At 33.8% G+C, this 15,351-nt stretch overlaps 1 protein-coding gene across 1 annotated transcript; it reads right to left on the bottom strand.

The window, feature by feature from the left end:
• Positions 1 to 6,547: 6,547 nt before the first annotated feature.
• LOC120114289 (acid beta-fructofuranosidase-like) lies at positions 6,548 to 9,880 on the bottom strand. Its single transcript, XM_039135251.1, has 7 exons — positions 9,429 to 9,880; positions 9,124 to 9,132; positions 7,709 to 8,565; positions 7,453 to 7,614; positions 7,123 to 7,358; positions 6,957 to 7,044; positions 6,548 to 6,866 (listed from the first exon to the last, which is right to left on the bottom strand). Exons 1-7 carry the CDS (start codon positions 9,817 to 9,819, stop codon positions 6,657 to 6,659), a joined length of 1,953 nt encoding a protein of 650 aa, XP_038991182.1. The 5' UTR covers positions 9,820 to 9,880; the 3' UTR covers positions 6,548 to 6,656.
• Between the last annotated feature and the right edge of the window lie 5,471 nt (positions 9,881 to 15,351).

The raw sequence follows: 15,351 nt of genomic DNA, 5'->3' as shown, positions 1-15,351 counted from the left end.
GAAATTGATGTGTCTGAGGGTACATCAAAAAGAGCCCCGACCAGTGAGGAGTGGGGAGCCAGCGCAGATGAAAGCCCTAATCCAACTAGTGGGGCACCCAAATGAGGCCTTATTCCATTTCGTGGCATCCTGTTTGAAATTGTTTTTTTGAATTTTCTCGTATTTGGAACTTATTTTTGAACTCTTTTTGGATATTTAAATGAATTTATGTTGAATGTTGAACCAAATTTACAACTTGAAATTCCTTGAATATCACTTGAATTAAAAGCTTTTTAATAATTGAGGTTGTAAATCACTGACAAATGACAAGATTGAACCATGCAAAACAAAGACCCTTGGTCTTAATTTAAAAGATACATCAGACTATATGTTCTTCTCTTACAGGGACCGAACTAGTTTTCTCTTCTCATGAAGAGTCCATCAAAGGTTTGGTATTCAGGTATATGTTAGGAGCGAACAGAATGGGGCAACTATCACATGAGATTGCAAAACTAATTGGTTTATACTTTTGTTTAAGACATTCAGTGATGATCATGATCTTCTCAGATGGAATGATCAAGTAGGTGAATCTAGTTTAGGTCAGTTGCTTGGGAATTGAACTCTAACGATGAGATTTTCTTACCTTCAAAAACACCTAGACTATAACAGGTTCTTCTTAACAAACTTAAGAAATTGGACCCGTATACCCACATTATAATATTATTTATATAAAATAAAGCTTGAGTTGTCCCTCTAGAGCAATTGGTTAAACGCTCTGGCTTTATGGATAATATTCAGCTAGCCAGATAAAGGTGATTATACTATATAATAAAGCTTGAGTTGTACCTCTAAGGAAATTGGTTAAATGCCCCGGCTTTATAGATCCAGCTAGCCATTTAATAGCAAATCTAAATAAGGAGTTTCGGTAAAAATGGACTAAGGGAGTTAAGGAACACCTATTATAGTCAAATACACACGAGCACTCAAGAATCTCATTTTTAGACCAATATTTCTGCACTATCTTTGTTAGAGGAGCTTACAAAACTTGAACAAATGAAAGATTTCAGAGAACTGAAACAAAAGTATTCTGAAAGGTCTAGCCATTGATTATGCTAGTTGTGTCACTTTGTTCACCTCCGATCAAAATGTCAAATCAAGAAAAAGGGTATGCCATGATCTTCACGATGACTGAATCGATGAAACAAACCTTAATAACCCACCTCTAAACCAACTTTTCAATCTTGATATTTGTCAAAAGTTTGCAACTATCAAAGATTAAAAGAGCATTTGATTCTTTTGATATCCAATAAACTCTTGTTTTATGATTTGCTTCAATTCTGAAACCTAGAAAGAGACAATATTTTCCAAAACCCCTTTTGATATTTTTCAAAGTTTTGAAAATTCAAATGAAGAAAAGTATTTTCAAACAATATGAGTTCACTGGAAGCATGTCTTGGAAATCAACGAATATCTCTCTGAAGCTCAAAATTGAAACTGGGGCAAGAGAAGCCAATTTTTTTGGGGAAAATTTGATAGGGAAAGGAAAACAAATTGTCTTAGGCTGAGGTTTGCAAGAGTACACCCTGGTGGAAATGAAGACGAACTGAGAAAGTGAAGACTGCTCACGCAATTATTCCTTTCACAGATCAACATTATGTTTTAAGCATATTCAAGATTCCAGCATCACGAGTCATCAAGACTGACAACCAGGGATTGAGATTTCTATCCAAACCCTAGAATAACATATATTGCATATGCATTTTAGGCATACCTAAGAGAATTGCATCCATAACATCGCATATATGCATATCTTTACAGGTTTTATCTAGAGCCAATTTCAACTTCACAGCGAAGGAGATTGGACTCGAAACGACACAATTTGCTCGAGCGTAGATTTCAACTTCACGATGAAGGATATCTAGCTCGAAGCCAAACTTCACAATAAAGGGGTCATCCACGGTTTCAACTTCACGGCGAAAGGAATCGTGTCCACCCACAACATACAATACTTGGATTTCAACTTCACGACAAAGGATATTCAAGTCAAGGCTCAACTTCACGAAAAAGGGGCCATCCGTGATTTTAACTCCACGACGGAGGATATCGTACCCACACAACCACGATTTCAAGTCCATGACAGAGGATATCGTGCCATTCGGGGTTTAACTTCACGACGAATGAGCTTCCCAGTTTCAAAGCCAATTTCAACTTCACAACGAAGGATATTGGACTCAAGACAACACAAGCTCAACTTCACAACGAAGGGGCGACTGGTTGTCAACAAACAACTTCCCAGTTTCAGAGCCAATTTCAACTTCACAGCGAAGGAAATTGGACTCAAGACATCACAAGCTCAACTTCATAGCGAAGGGGCAGCTGACTGTTAACAAAAAACTTCTTCAGTTTTATTCAGAGTCAATTTCAACTTCACAGCGAAGGATATTAGACTCGAGACAACACAAGCTCAACTTCACAGGGAAGGGGCGGCTGACTGTCAACAAACAATTTCCTAGTTCCAGAACCAATTTCAACTTCACGGCGGAGGATATTGGACTCGGAACAATACAACTTACATGGATTTCAACTTTATGACGAAGGATATCCAATTACCAGGTTCAAATTCACGATGAATGGGTCACTTGCGGTTTCAACTTCACTACGAAGGGAATCGTGTACGCAAGCAGCATCCATCTCTAGATTGGATTTCAACTTCACGACGAAGGATATCCAACTCAAAGAAGGAGTGTCTGTCAACAAACTTCCCAGTTTCAGAGTCAATTTCAACTTCACAGCGAATGATATTGGCCTCAAAACAACGCAAATTACATTGGATTTCAACTTCACGACGAATGATATCCAATTCCAATACTCAACTTCACGACAAAGGGGTCATATACGATTCTAACTTCACAAACAGATTGACCCAACTTGAAACAAATTTTGTCTCTCTTGAGACAGTTTCCCTTGAAACAATTTTTGTCTCTCTTGAGACAGTTTCTCTTGAAACGGTTTCCCTTTAAACAAATTTTGTCTCTATTGAGACAGTTTCCCTTGAAACAAAATCTTTTAATATGTTTTCATTTAAACAAATTTCGTCTCTCTCGAGACAATTTCTCTTGAAAATTTTGTCTCCCTTGAGACAATTTCTCTTGAGACACAAAATCTTTGAATTTATTTCCCTTAAAACAAAATTTTCTCATGAAACAACAAATATCTTTGAGATCGTTTCCCTTGAAACGAATTCTTTCTCTTTTGAGATAACTTCTCTTGAAGCATCATCTGAATCATGTCATTCAAATCAGAGGCAAATCAGATTTATAGCATAGCTCAAGCCAAGAAGGGTTACCTATCAAAACTGACGAGTTCGATTCTATTTAGCTCGATGCTGCATCAACCGCATGGTGGAGTCCAAGAACTACTTCTAATACTCTGAGTTCAATTTCAACTTCGCGACGAAGGATCTCATACTCAAAATTTTCCAGTTCTGACTCAACCTCACGACGAGGGAGTCATTTTGTGATTCAATCCAAATCAACATATCAGCCATAATATCAGATTTCAACTCTACAACAGAGGATATTCGATGGGAGTTGACCCCTATATGGATGGTGTTAAGTTTGGATACGTGCATGTTAAGTGTGTCTTTTAATCTTTGCCCTATCCCCATTATACGACTATGGGCAAAGAGGGGCAGCTGTAGACAAACTTTTTCTAACATAAACATATATATATATATATATATATATATATATATATATATATATTATTGTTTTATTAAACTAACATTTACATCTGTTTTACAAGCCCAATGTTTACAAAGCCCAACACGTGCACCCAACAGTGGACCCAAATCGATCCAAAGGAGCATCCAAATCGGTTAGGGTTTGAAACCCTAACCCCATCTCATCCAGCCGCACGCCGCAAGTCTCCACGCCGAGTTTCCCACCGATTCCTTCGCCCCAGCAACAACCCCCGACTCTTTCTCTCTCGGGCGCAACAACGCGTTGTTATAGGACACCAAAAATAGTAAATAACAAGTGTTTTAGCTCAAATACGACACTGAAGATTCGGAACTAAAAATAGCATATAAATACCCATGTAATCAACACAAGGAACACACACGATTACACTACGATTAGGCACGAGATTACTCATGAAATACACACAAAACTTGCAAGGGAAATAGTGAAATCGAAGCATCATTTGTACCGATTCGAAAGAAATAAAAAGGTATTTTTACCTCAGTCAGCTTCCATCTTCGTTTGTTTGTGGGTTCTTTATTTTTGTTTCTTTTCTGTTTTTAATTGTCGATGACCAGGGGGAGGGCGTCGAGACTTTCAATCTTAGATCTAGCCCTCCCCGAGACGATTTTAAAAAAACCACCTTGATTTTCGAAACGTGGGGAGGGAGATCTTTTAAAAAAAACTGAAACTTTTTCCTTTCCACCGTCGGTGGACGGAAGCGCCGGCGAGACAGGGCGGCCAGATTCTGGAATCTGCGGCCGTTGTTCATCTGGTTGATGAACATTTGAGAGGAAGTTTAAAGGAAGGGGGCTCGCTCGGTTTGTGAAGGGAGAGAAATGAAGAATTATAAAAAATTTTGGATTTTATATGTTGCCCATGCTTGACCGACCCAACCCGAGCGGATCCCCTAGGGGTTCGCGTGTTTTTGAAAGAAAACGGGTGAACCTCTGTTTTGGTCCCCCTCTATTTTTGAAACTTTCATTTTAGTCCCAAATTCGCAATTTCAACGCTGATTTTCTTCTGGATTTGACCCTCCAAGTTGATTTCATTCCAATTTAATCTTGTCATGGTCATTTTTACTATTTGTTTTATATTTATATTTTTATTTATTTTTATTATAACTATTATTAGTATTATTTTTAATATTATTATTTTTTATTCATATATGTATATATATATTTTACTTATTTCTTTCTATACTCTTTTACTATTTTATTATTTCTATTATTATTATTATTTTATTTTCTATTTTACTTTTATATTTTACTTATTCATTTTTACTTTCTTTTTTATTTTTCTTTTATTTCTATCTTTCATCTCCCTTTTATTTCTTTCATTTATTCATTTTTTTATTCGCATTATCTTCTTATTTTTATTTAGTTGTTTGCTATGTATATATTATTATTATTATTATTATTGTTCTCCATTTTTTTGTTTTATTTATTTCATTCATTTTTATCTATAAATTTTTTTATTTTCTTTATTCTTTGTTATTTTCTTTACTTCATTCATTTTTTTCTTTATTATTTATTATCATTTTTAACACATCTTTCGACTTTTAAAGGTTATGTTTTTAATCAATCAGAGGAAAGTATCTGGGATCGTTATTTTACTTTTTAATTTAAACTTACATATTTTTTTAATTAAAGACAAATGGAAATTACATAGTACCGAAAGTGCAGTTCAAGGGTGTTAACCCTTTCTTGATTGTAACCGACTCCCGAATCCGACACATCTCTGGCACGATGCAGATCAAGTAAGAAATAAGGTATCCGGTCAACTTATTTATTTTTAAATAAATGATCGGTAGCGACTCCAATTCGTTTAATCTAAGTCAAAGCCTAAATTCGGGGCCCAATCGAAAAGCGGTTCCAACAATCGTAACACTAAATTTATGTTAGGGTAAGTTGTAATACTTGATCTTCATCTGACCTACTATTTTTAAGTTTCAAATATTTTTTTTATTGAAGTTGATTTAGAATATTAAGACATTAATTGATTTATAAAGAATTTTCAGATGGGATTCGGATAAATATGGTCCGCTATCTATTATCTTTCCAATTTAACTTGAAAGTCTCAAGATTCACATAAAACAGAACTCGATTAAACATCTTGCAGAAAATCAAAGGTCGTCGTCTTGTTCTTGCCTACTATCATTGGAATACCTAAATATAATCCAGGATCTGGTTCTTTATGGACTCCAAGATATTAAAGATTTGGTCACGAAGAGGCTCAATCATTAAGTCAGTTATAATGTAGGATAATAGAATACATATAGGTTTTGCGAGAGCCAGGAACAAAAACCCAATTGGATGGATCCACCATTGAGGTGGCCTTAAATTCTCGGCGCAATTAAGACTCCAGATAGTTGGATGCTTGGCAAGCTATTAGATGGTTTTTTGGCCCAATAGGGCAGCCAAATTTTATTATTATTTTTTGTGCATAATAGGGCATAAACACTTTTATTTTGTGATATACGGAATTTTCTACAATGCATGAAATTTGTCATGTCGAGGTGACGAATTCTAATACAAAATATTTTTTTATTCAAACTTTTTATCTCGATGTGATAAATTTTAATAAAAAAATATTTTTTATACGTGACAAGTTCCATGAACACTGTAAAAAATACCATATATCCAAAAATAAAATTCCAAGTGCCCTGGATTAAATAAAATCTCGGATGACCTGATGGATAAAAAAAAACCCTATCAGATAGCCCGTGGCCTACCATCGAAGGCTCTTTTAAATCAAATTTCTAGTTAAATCCAAATCTCATATGCATTTGGAGATTTCCTTTGATGATTTGATTTCCCTGCTTCTTATGTTTTAAGTTAAATTTTTATTATCCTTACAAAAAAAACATGTTTATTACAAGAAACTTCCTTTGAATGGCACAAGGAACGCGAATGACAAGGTCTGCATAAACGCATCCTATAGGGGCTTGTTATCGAGATCCGGATATGGCCGAATGAATGCAGAGTTCATTTGCCAAATCCTAAGTGAAGCACTAACCCCCGCCTCGGTAGCATTGTTGAATAGGAACAGTCTAGCAGCTCCATAGATTGCTTTTGTCGGATAAACCCTAGATGTTATCACTGTCCTTCCACCTTGAACAAAGCTTTCGATTACTGAATGATCCACCTACAAAAAGTAATACCGTTTTCATCCTCATTGCTCCTCAAAACAAGCCATTTGTACAACTAGGAGCATGAAACAAGTAACTTCACTCACCAATACCCTGAGGGATAAGTTTTCGCCTTCCAGTACTGGAACCACGCTCCCATAGATTTGTTTATTAACGTCAGATGCCTCGGATGATCTGAAAAAACACATTATGGTAATTGCTATGTACAAGGCTCACGTTTACGTGAAGAACGGGTTTAGTTTATATACATACCGAGATTGGTCGTTGCAGAAGAATGTCTTGAGATTTCCATCGGGTCCTTTAGCAATGTAGAAATATACAGGTGTTTGCTCGCTGAGGCTGTCATCGGCCAGCACCAACAGACCAAATGGTCCCAATGCCCCACGTTTTACAGCTCCACCGCTGCTACTGCAGCTGAATGTAAGATTGTACCCGGTTGCTTTGTCTAAAGCCTCTTTATCGATCTCGAACTCTGCTATGATATCCAACTGTCACACCACCGGAATCTTCTTGTCAACTAACAGGATCTCGGTGAAACAAAGTACCAATGATACGCATAAATACATGAGAGAAAAGACGAACCTGTGTGGCTGGGCCAACATCTAGAGGAACAACTGATCCTGCCTGGAATGTCACCTGGTTAAATTCGTAGCTGTTCAACCTTAAACTTTCTATTTCTTCCACTGGCCATTGGAGCAAATGAGTACCAGTCTTCTGGTCTAACAAAATCGTCCTTGGGATGCTCTGTAAGTAAAGTGAAACAGCACATTAGAAACTGAAGAAATCTGGGTCTTTAGTTCATGCTTATGGAGTTTATGGTCCAATGTGTTGTATTCACCTGAACAGATGCCCATCCTTTCTGCATATCGGCAGCTTCGCTATCAGATTCCTTGATCCAGCCCCACAAGACTCTTCTGTTTTTGTTCTGATCATAGAAAGTCTTGGCAGCATAATACACACCATAATCATACCGAAGTCCAATGCCAACATCGTTCTCAGGATCATCGGGAATAAATGCAGCATTCTTCTCATGATAAGTCCCAATAGCATAGTAGTCATTCCTGTCATCATCCAGGCTTACCTTCAACACATGCTTAACATCCGGACTGTTAACCGATGTGTCCAAGCCATTTTCTCTCATTGTCGAAACAGGGAAGAAGTCCACACACTCCCACATGCCAGTTCCATCGACAGCACGAAGTTCACCATCCAATTTCTCATAGGTTATGAAATCATTAGTATCATACACCAAAGCTATACCAGTTTTATTGATCTTGGACCCTATGGTAATGCGCCATTTCCCTTCGGAGGTCAACCAGGCGGTCGTCGGGTCTCGAAAATCCTTGCTAAGGATGCCCGACGGTGGAACTAGAACAGGGTTCCCAGAGAACTTGACCCAATTGATAAGAAGAGGGTCAGTGTGGTCAGCAGGATAAGCAAGATTTTGAACTTGAACAGCATCGACATCTGATCCCGTATATAGCATAACAATTTTGCCGTCGGGGAGGATAGTGGCAGAACCAGTCCAGACGCCATTTTTGTCGAATGTCCGGTCAGCGACCATTGCCAATGGGAGGTGAAGCCAATGGATCAAGTCCTTGGATACAGCATGACCCCAAACTATGTCACCCCACACAGCCGCATGGGGATTGTATTGGTAGAAGAAATGATACCATCCCTTGTAGAACAGTGGACCTGTTTTCATTGCCAACCAAAATTTCATCAAGTCATAAAACAATCACAAAATCTTACAGAACTGACTGCCATGACATTTTTACTGTTTATACGTGCAAATACAAAGAGTCCGACTATGACAGTGAGGTAGACATGAACTTCAAGAAAATACCAAACAGAACAAAAACACAATTCCAACATTTCATGAGCTGTCATAAAAACTTTTCATGTCTCGTATAATTTTTGTGAATTTTATATTTCCAGGATAATTGAAGAAATTAATGGAATTTAATTTGATAATAATATATAGTAATACATTCAATGGAAAAAAGGTAATCTAAAATTAATAGAAAAGGTGGGGTCCATCTTTTTGACTAACTATGAATGATTAGGAATATATAGAATCTAATATGTTGCCTAATTAATCTTTAATTATTTTCTAGTTAGCGTCTGTCCCCAAAAAAGTCTCTTTACTTTTCACCTCAGAAAAAAGGTCTCACTCACATTTACACAAGTTTCTGCATATAGATTATACAGAGAAATTCATTAACAAAAACTATAAAAAAAGTTGAGACTTACCATTAGGATCTGAAGCCAGATTCCCATGTCGAAGAACAACGTATAACAAGCACCCGGCCATACAAAAAACAAAAATCCAAATGTCAGTTTTCTTAACATAAAAACTTCATACATTAAAAGAAAGGCAAACAACAATCGAAATAAAATCAGAAATTTCATTCTTTTACGTTAATAAACTTCAGTGTTCAAAATATTTGATCTTTTGGATTTCCTTTTATTTTCCTACTTTTATATCAATGTGGGGCATTTTTACAGTAACGATTTTCAAAGAAAAACGGGAAAAATGACACTTTTTTTTCTCATACCATTCATCCAATTCCTTTCAGGTTGAAAGTGAAAAGCTGTTCTTTGCCATGACAACATGCTATTATTCCACGGAAACGCCACCATATTTCCATCATCTTTGGCAAAAAGCCGGTTCGATTTCTCTGATACTCCGGCAGCTGGCCCACGTGACACCGGCTTCAACAGTTCAGGCTTGGCGGTGGTCGACGAAGCCAATGAACCGTGTTCGTTTTCTGTTACGAAATCTGACCCATTGTTACTCGTCAACAAAGCCGCAAACAATCCAACCGCTAACAACCCAAGAAAGATAGAGAGCTGCATTTTCATGGGTTTGCGGCGACTTTCAAGCGGCTCCGATGGATTGGAGCCACCGGAGTTGGAGACCGGAAGGAACGGCCTTGTATCCACCATTGTTGGATATAACAGGTAAGAAAAAAAAAAGAAGATGACAAAACAAAGAATAAATGAACTTAGAAAGAGTGAAGATTCAGGGATGGGTGGGTATGTTTGAAGAGTTTGGTTTTGAGAGTATTATATAAGGGCAGTGACGGTGCTTCGCTTGGACAAGAAGCTGGTTAGTTTCCATGTTTGAGATTCGATAGGGACCAGGAAAAGTACCAAAACCAAAACAAACGTGGTAACTGATACTGCAGTAAAAGGTAAACTACGTATTTAGTTATTCACCTATTTCCACTGATCAGTTTTAGTCACCTATTTTTTTTCTTCAAAATTATACTTGGCAATATGTTTTGGTTCCGTTTTATTCGTAATGCTAACATATCAGCATAAGTAATATCACACTATTATTGAAAAAAATTAAAATTATCATGTCTATTTTTTAACTAAAGTGACCAAAACGAAATTAAAATGTGACGTTTGGAATGATTTTAAAAAAAATAGTAGAGTGACCAAAATAGAACCACATGAATAAATGAGTGTCTAAAATATAATTAAAATATTAATAATAACATTAAAAATTGAAAAAAAAAAAATTAATCCTGTCGTTATAAAATAAATTACCTTGTATTATCGTTTTTAATAGGAGGAAAATTCCATAATGCTCGACGAGTACGATGAGCAACACTAACGATAAGTATCATTAATTTAATTTATAAAATTTTAAAGGGCTTAACGTATAATTATAAATTAGTTGAAAATTTAAATGTAAATTATTTAAAATAGAAGGTAAACTATACAAATGATCACCTAACTATTGCATCTTTTTATTTTGACCACCATTTTTAAAATTTGTCAATCAGGTCACTTAACTCATTAAATTCATTCAATTAAGCCACTTGCCGTTAATATTTAACGGAAAAGCTAATGTGGCAGTTAAAATATTTGATATTACTACACATTTGGTCCATGTTACTTATATATTCTATCAATTTGGTCCTAATTTTAATAAATTATAATAAGCTTAACCCTCAAATAAAATGGTATCAAAGTAGTCTTTATTCATCTTATTCTTTCAATTTGTAGGAAAACAAACAAGAAACAAAAGAAAATAAAATAAAACTTACAAAAAAATTGATTTCTTTTTTGAGAAATAAAAAAATTAAATATGAAACGCTTTGATTTTAAAAATACATCTATATTAAGTAAAATCAAAATTTAAACTCTTAAAAATTAATCTAAAAAAAATTAGATTTTACTTATAATGTGACGAATTAGGTAAAAGTAAAGTTATAATACTTGGATAGCTCAGTAATAAAAAATAAATATTTTTAAACAAACGGTCTAAGAGTAATTACAAAATAAAATAAAACGTCTAATTTAAACTTTTAAAACCATTGAAAGATATAATTTAAACATATGAATTTGTCACACATGTCACACTAATTGTCTTACACGTATCAATGTAAAATATAGTATTTTAAGCTAAAAAAATAAAGAACATGAAAAAATGATTACATGTCTCATCACAAAATATTGACGTGTTTATTTTACTTTATTATTAGAAATAATAAAAGCCTATAATGATGAAAGAAATTTTTTTACTGGTTGCCATTAAATTGGATTCATCTCCAATTAACTACTTTGGTATATTTTAGGGTTAAATTTATTTTAATTTATTGAAATTAGAACCAAATTGATAGAATATATAAGTGATGGTGATTAAATGTGTAATTATACCAAATATTTTATCTGTCACATCAGTTTTTTGTTAAATATTAACGGCAAGTGATTTTATTAAATGAATTTAAATAGTACTTGAGTGATCTTATTGACAAAATTTCAAAAGTGATGGTCAAAATAAAATGGGGTAATAGTTAGGCGGTTACTGATATAGTTTACCTTTTATTTTAAATATTTTAACTTTAAACTAATTTATAATTATATGACGAGTCCTTCAAAATTTTAACATTTTATAAATTAATTTATCGATGCTCATTATTAGTGGTGCTCATCGCCGCTCGTCGAACGCAGAGGAATTATCCTTAATCGGAACATAAATTCTTATAATATGCCACCTCAACGCTTTTTGTAATTACCATATATGTTTTAATATGATTTTCGGGTGACTAAGGCAGTGAAACTGCCTTAAAATTTGGTAGTTACGCTTGATGGAATTGCTTAAGGTTAATTTATTATGAGTATTAAATTAAATAATTTTTTATTGTATAAAATTATATAATTAACAATAATTTTATTTTATAAAATTTTATAAATTCGGATATCATTGATTAATTAAAAAAATTTATATGATTGAATCATTTTAGCCATCGTTGACAAGTCAGAAGTTGGACAATCCCCGTGTATGCTGTTTCAGAGTTTACGATTTGCTTTCACAGACAAATATTATTATTATTATAATTATGATTATGATTATGATGATTACCGTGTATGCTGTTTCAGAGTTTACGATTTGCTTTCACAGACAAATATTATTATTATTATGATTATGATTATGATTATGATTATGATGATGATGATTATTATTATTATCTATTAACAGTCGATTTGGTCGTGTGGGTAATTTAGAATATTGGACTTTACACCAATATTAGTTGCCTATTTGCATCTGTGGAAGTATATTAATGATGTAGAACAAAAATGACTATGAAAGTTAATATTGACTCAAATACAAAAAAAAAAATATTAGGGATATTAATTTAATAGTGACAGCAAAGCTAATTAACCCTTGAATGTGATGTCAAAGTATCTTAAATGGTCAATTAATTAGAATTTCACCGAAATTTTCTATTAAATTTAAAAAAATGAAATTAACTTATTAGTAATTGGATAATTGAGTTTCCACTTCCCACAATTGCAATGATATCAGTAAAAGATAGAAAGACCAAAGAAGGATAAAAAAAATAGAACATAAAGACATAATTGTGTTTTGAGTAGTTTAACGATGATTTGTTAGGTATATTATGTATTTAGCTTTAATTACAAGAAAAATATAGTTTTGGTCCGGAAACAAGGATGAATGAGTAAGTGGTGATTAGGATCTGACAAGAACTGGTTCGGCCACAGCCACAAGTTCCTTCAATAATTCATTTAAAAAATGGAAATTACATGCCAACACGTTAATTGTTGGATCATATGTAATGTTCCACGCCAAATGCCGAACAAAATTGACTATTCTGCTTCCTTTGTCCGATTTCACCGGTGCATTCACCATTTTCCTGATCCACGCTTCTCATGTATTTATCAATAAGATTTCGATATGGTTAACAAGATTTCGACGTAGTTTATGTGTGGATTATTATTAAGAATCTTTATTGATCATTAACGACGCATAAACATAAGTAATTATTTGAACACGGACCTCTAAAAGAAATACTACTCTTTACTCCTTAAATCGTTTGATAGGTTCTACGTAAAATACCTCATCAAAGCAAAAAGCAAAAGAAAAATGAAGGTGACCCCAGGTTGTACGTTCCGGATTTATTCTTATATATCGCCTGACCCTGCATGTCTTCACATAAATTTTCTCTTTTGGGTCTCGAGGGAATGATTGTATAAACTAGAATTTGAGAATTGTGTAGATCACACATTTTCTTGTGGTGAATAAAAATAAATGTGGACCAATGGAGAAGGGTGTAATTCAAAACGGACATCATTATTGGTACAATTATTGAAATAGATAATGCAAAATATGGTTGGTGGAGGTTGGGGTGGTTTCATGTACACTTTTGATTGGTGGGTAACGTATTTGGCGTTCAAATTTCTCCATCGTCATTTCAGCCTTGCTCCATTTTTGAGACACACGTCTGGTTTCAAGCCTATGCATTAATTCTAGTGGTTATTATTACTTCTTCCAAATGTCTGGTTTCAAGCCTATGCATTAATTCTAGTGGTTATTATTACTTCTTCCAAATGAAGGCCACCCTGATTAGGGATGGAAAGTAGATAGTCGTCCTATTAAAAATTTAAAAATATTATATATTTTAATTTTTTATGTATTTTTTATTAAAAATATATTTTGATTTTTTAGAATTTTAGTTCGTCCTCAGAAATTTTAATTCATTCCACTTAAGTTTAAGTTTACCCCTGACATAAAATCTTGCATCTAATTTTAACCCGATATACTCGCTAACAACCACAGATGCGTTGAATGTTACTCCTAAGAAATCGAAATCTTGATTAAAAAAAACATGTTTAAAAAAAGTCCTTCGACTGCACGACCTTGTTTAACTAAACTTTTATATTGTTTTTATATTTGATCAAGTTTTGTAACCTCCGGTTTTCATATATGAAAACCTTTGATTTGAATCGAAATAAAATTATTTTAAATTTATTAATTCAAATGACAGGTTATGCTGAGGTGGAAGAAAATATGACTAAAATTAAGGTAGCAACGTGGACATATGATGACATCAGCAGTGACTTCTGTATCCTCAAATAACGTAATGTTGCATGCTTGTAGTTGTAGAAGTTTTATTGTCTTCCCTAATGAGACGCAAAGCAGTAAAAACTTGATCACATTCATGCTCAATAACTTGAAGCATAGGCTTTGACCCTCCCCATGTCCCGTTGATTCTAAATTGAATATATATATATATATATATATATATATATATATATATATATATATATATATATATATATATATATATATAAAAGGACTATTGTAACAATTATTCCTAGCTATATATAAAGAATATATACTATTACTCCATGTTAAGCCCGTTGAAGATTTTCACCCTAAATCTGAATTTGATTACCCGACCTCACCCTTTACACAATATGACTCGACTCTAACTCATTTTTTAAAAGAAAAATCTGATTTTAATATCGTGTCCGTTGAAACTTTTCATACTCAGATTAAATTGTTATCCCTAATTAAAATAATATGTTTAATCTATTTTCTTAAGAAAAAATCAATATAAATTTAGAGGAGTCCTCGTAGAGTTAAAAAATTGAATCGAATTAAATTGATAAATCTAGATTTAATGGTGCGAAAAATATCTATTTTTTTAGGAAAAAGACAATTAAATCCTTGATTATTTCTTTACATTCAATTAAGTACTTTAAAAAGTAATCAATATCACTCTTTGATCAATATAAATAATCATGAATGATTACAGTATTTTTGTAACAATTTATGATCCAATCGATATTCATAGAATGGTCTATAACACAGACATGACAATCCGCATATATTGACATGGGGATTTATATGTGCAGTGGAATCTCTTGGAGACTATGGGGTCATGCCCCCATATTAAAAAAATATAAAATATACAGTATTTATATACATACAACAACAAAACCATATTTCCATATGTAATAGGGTAAGGGGGAGGTAGCGTAGTAGGCTGCCCCCAACGCCAGGTTGAGAGCAGCTTCCGTGGAAGACCTCCGGCAGTCATAAAATTAAAAATGGAGATAAAATGCAATGCATGTATTAAATATATATATATATATATATGTATGTATGTATGTATAAATACATATTTGAACAATCTTCATATGCAGTCTTCATATGCG

Source organism: Hibiscus syriacus, unplaced genomic scaffold (genome assembly GCF_006381635.1).
Source record: "Hibiscus syriacus cultivar Baekdansim isolate YM2019G1 unplaced genomic scaffold, ASM638163v2 tig00110221_pilon, whole genome shotgun sequence".
Lineage (NCBI taxonomy): Eukaryota > Viridiplantae > Streptophyta > Magnoliopsida > Malvales > Malvaceae > Hibiscus > Hibiscus syriacus.
The sequence above is the reverse complement of the archived record's forward strand: the minus strand, read 5'-3'. Positions and strand labels throughout refer to the sequence as shown.

Coding starts and splice junctions, on each gene's coding strand:
- LOC120114289 (XM_039135251.1), bottom strand. CDS start 9,819: ATGGTGGATACAAGGCCGTTCCTTCCGGTCTCCAACTCCGGTGGCTCC. Junction 7,359..7,452: donor ATGTTGGCCCAGCCACACAG/GTTCGTCTTTTC, acceptor GTGGTGTGACAG/TTGGATATCATAGCAGAGTT. Junction 7,045..7,122: donor TTCTGCAACGACCAATCTCG/GTATGTATATAA, acceptor GTGTTTTTTCAG/ATCATCCGAGGCATCTGACG.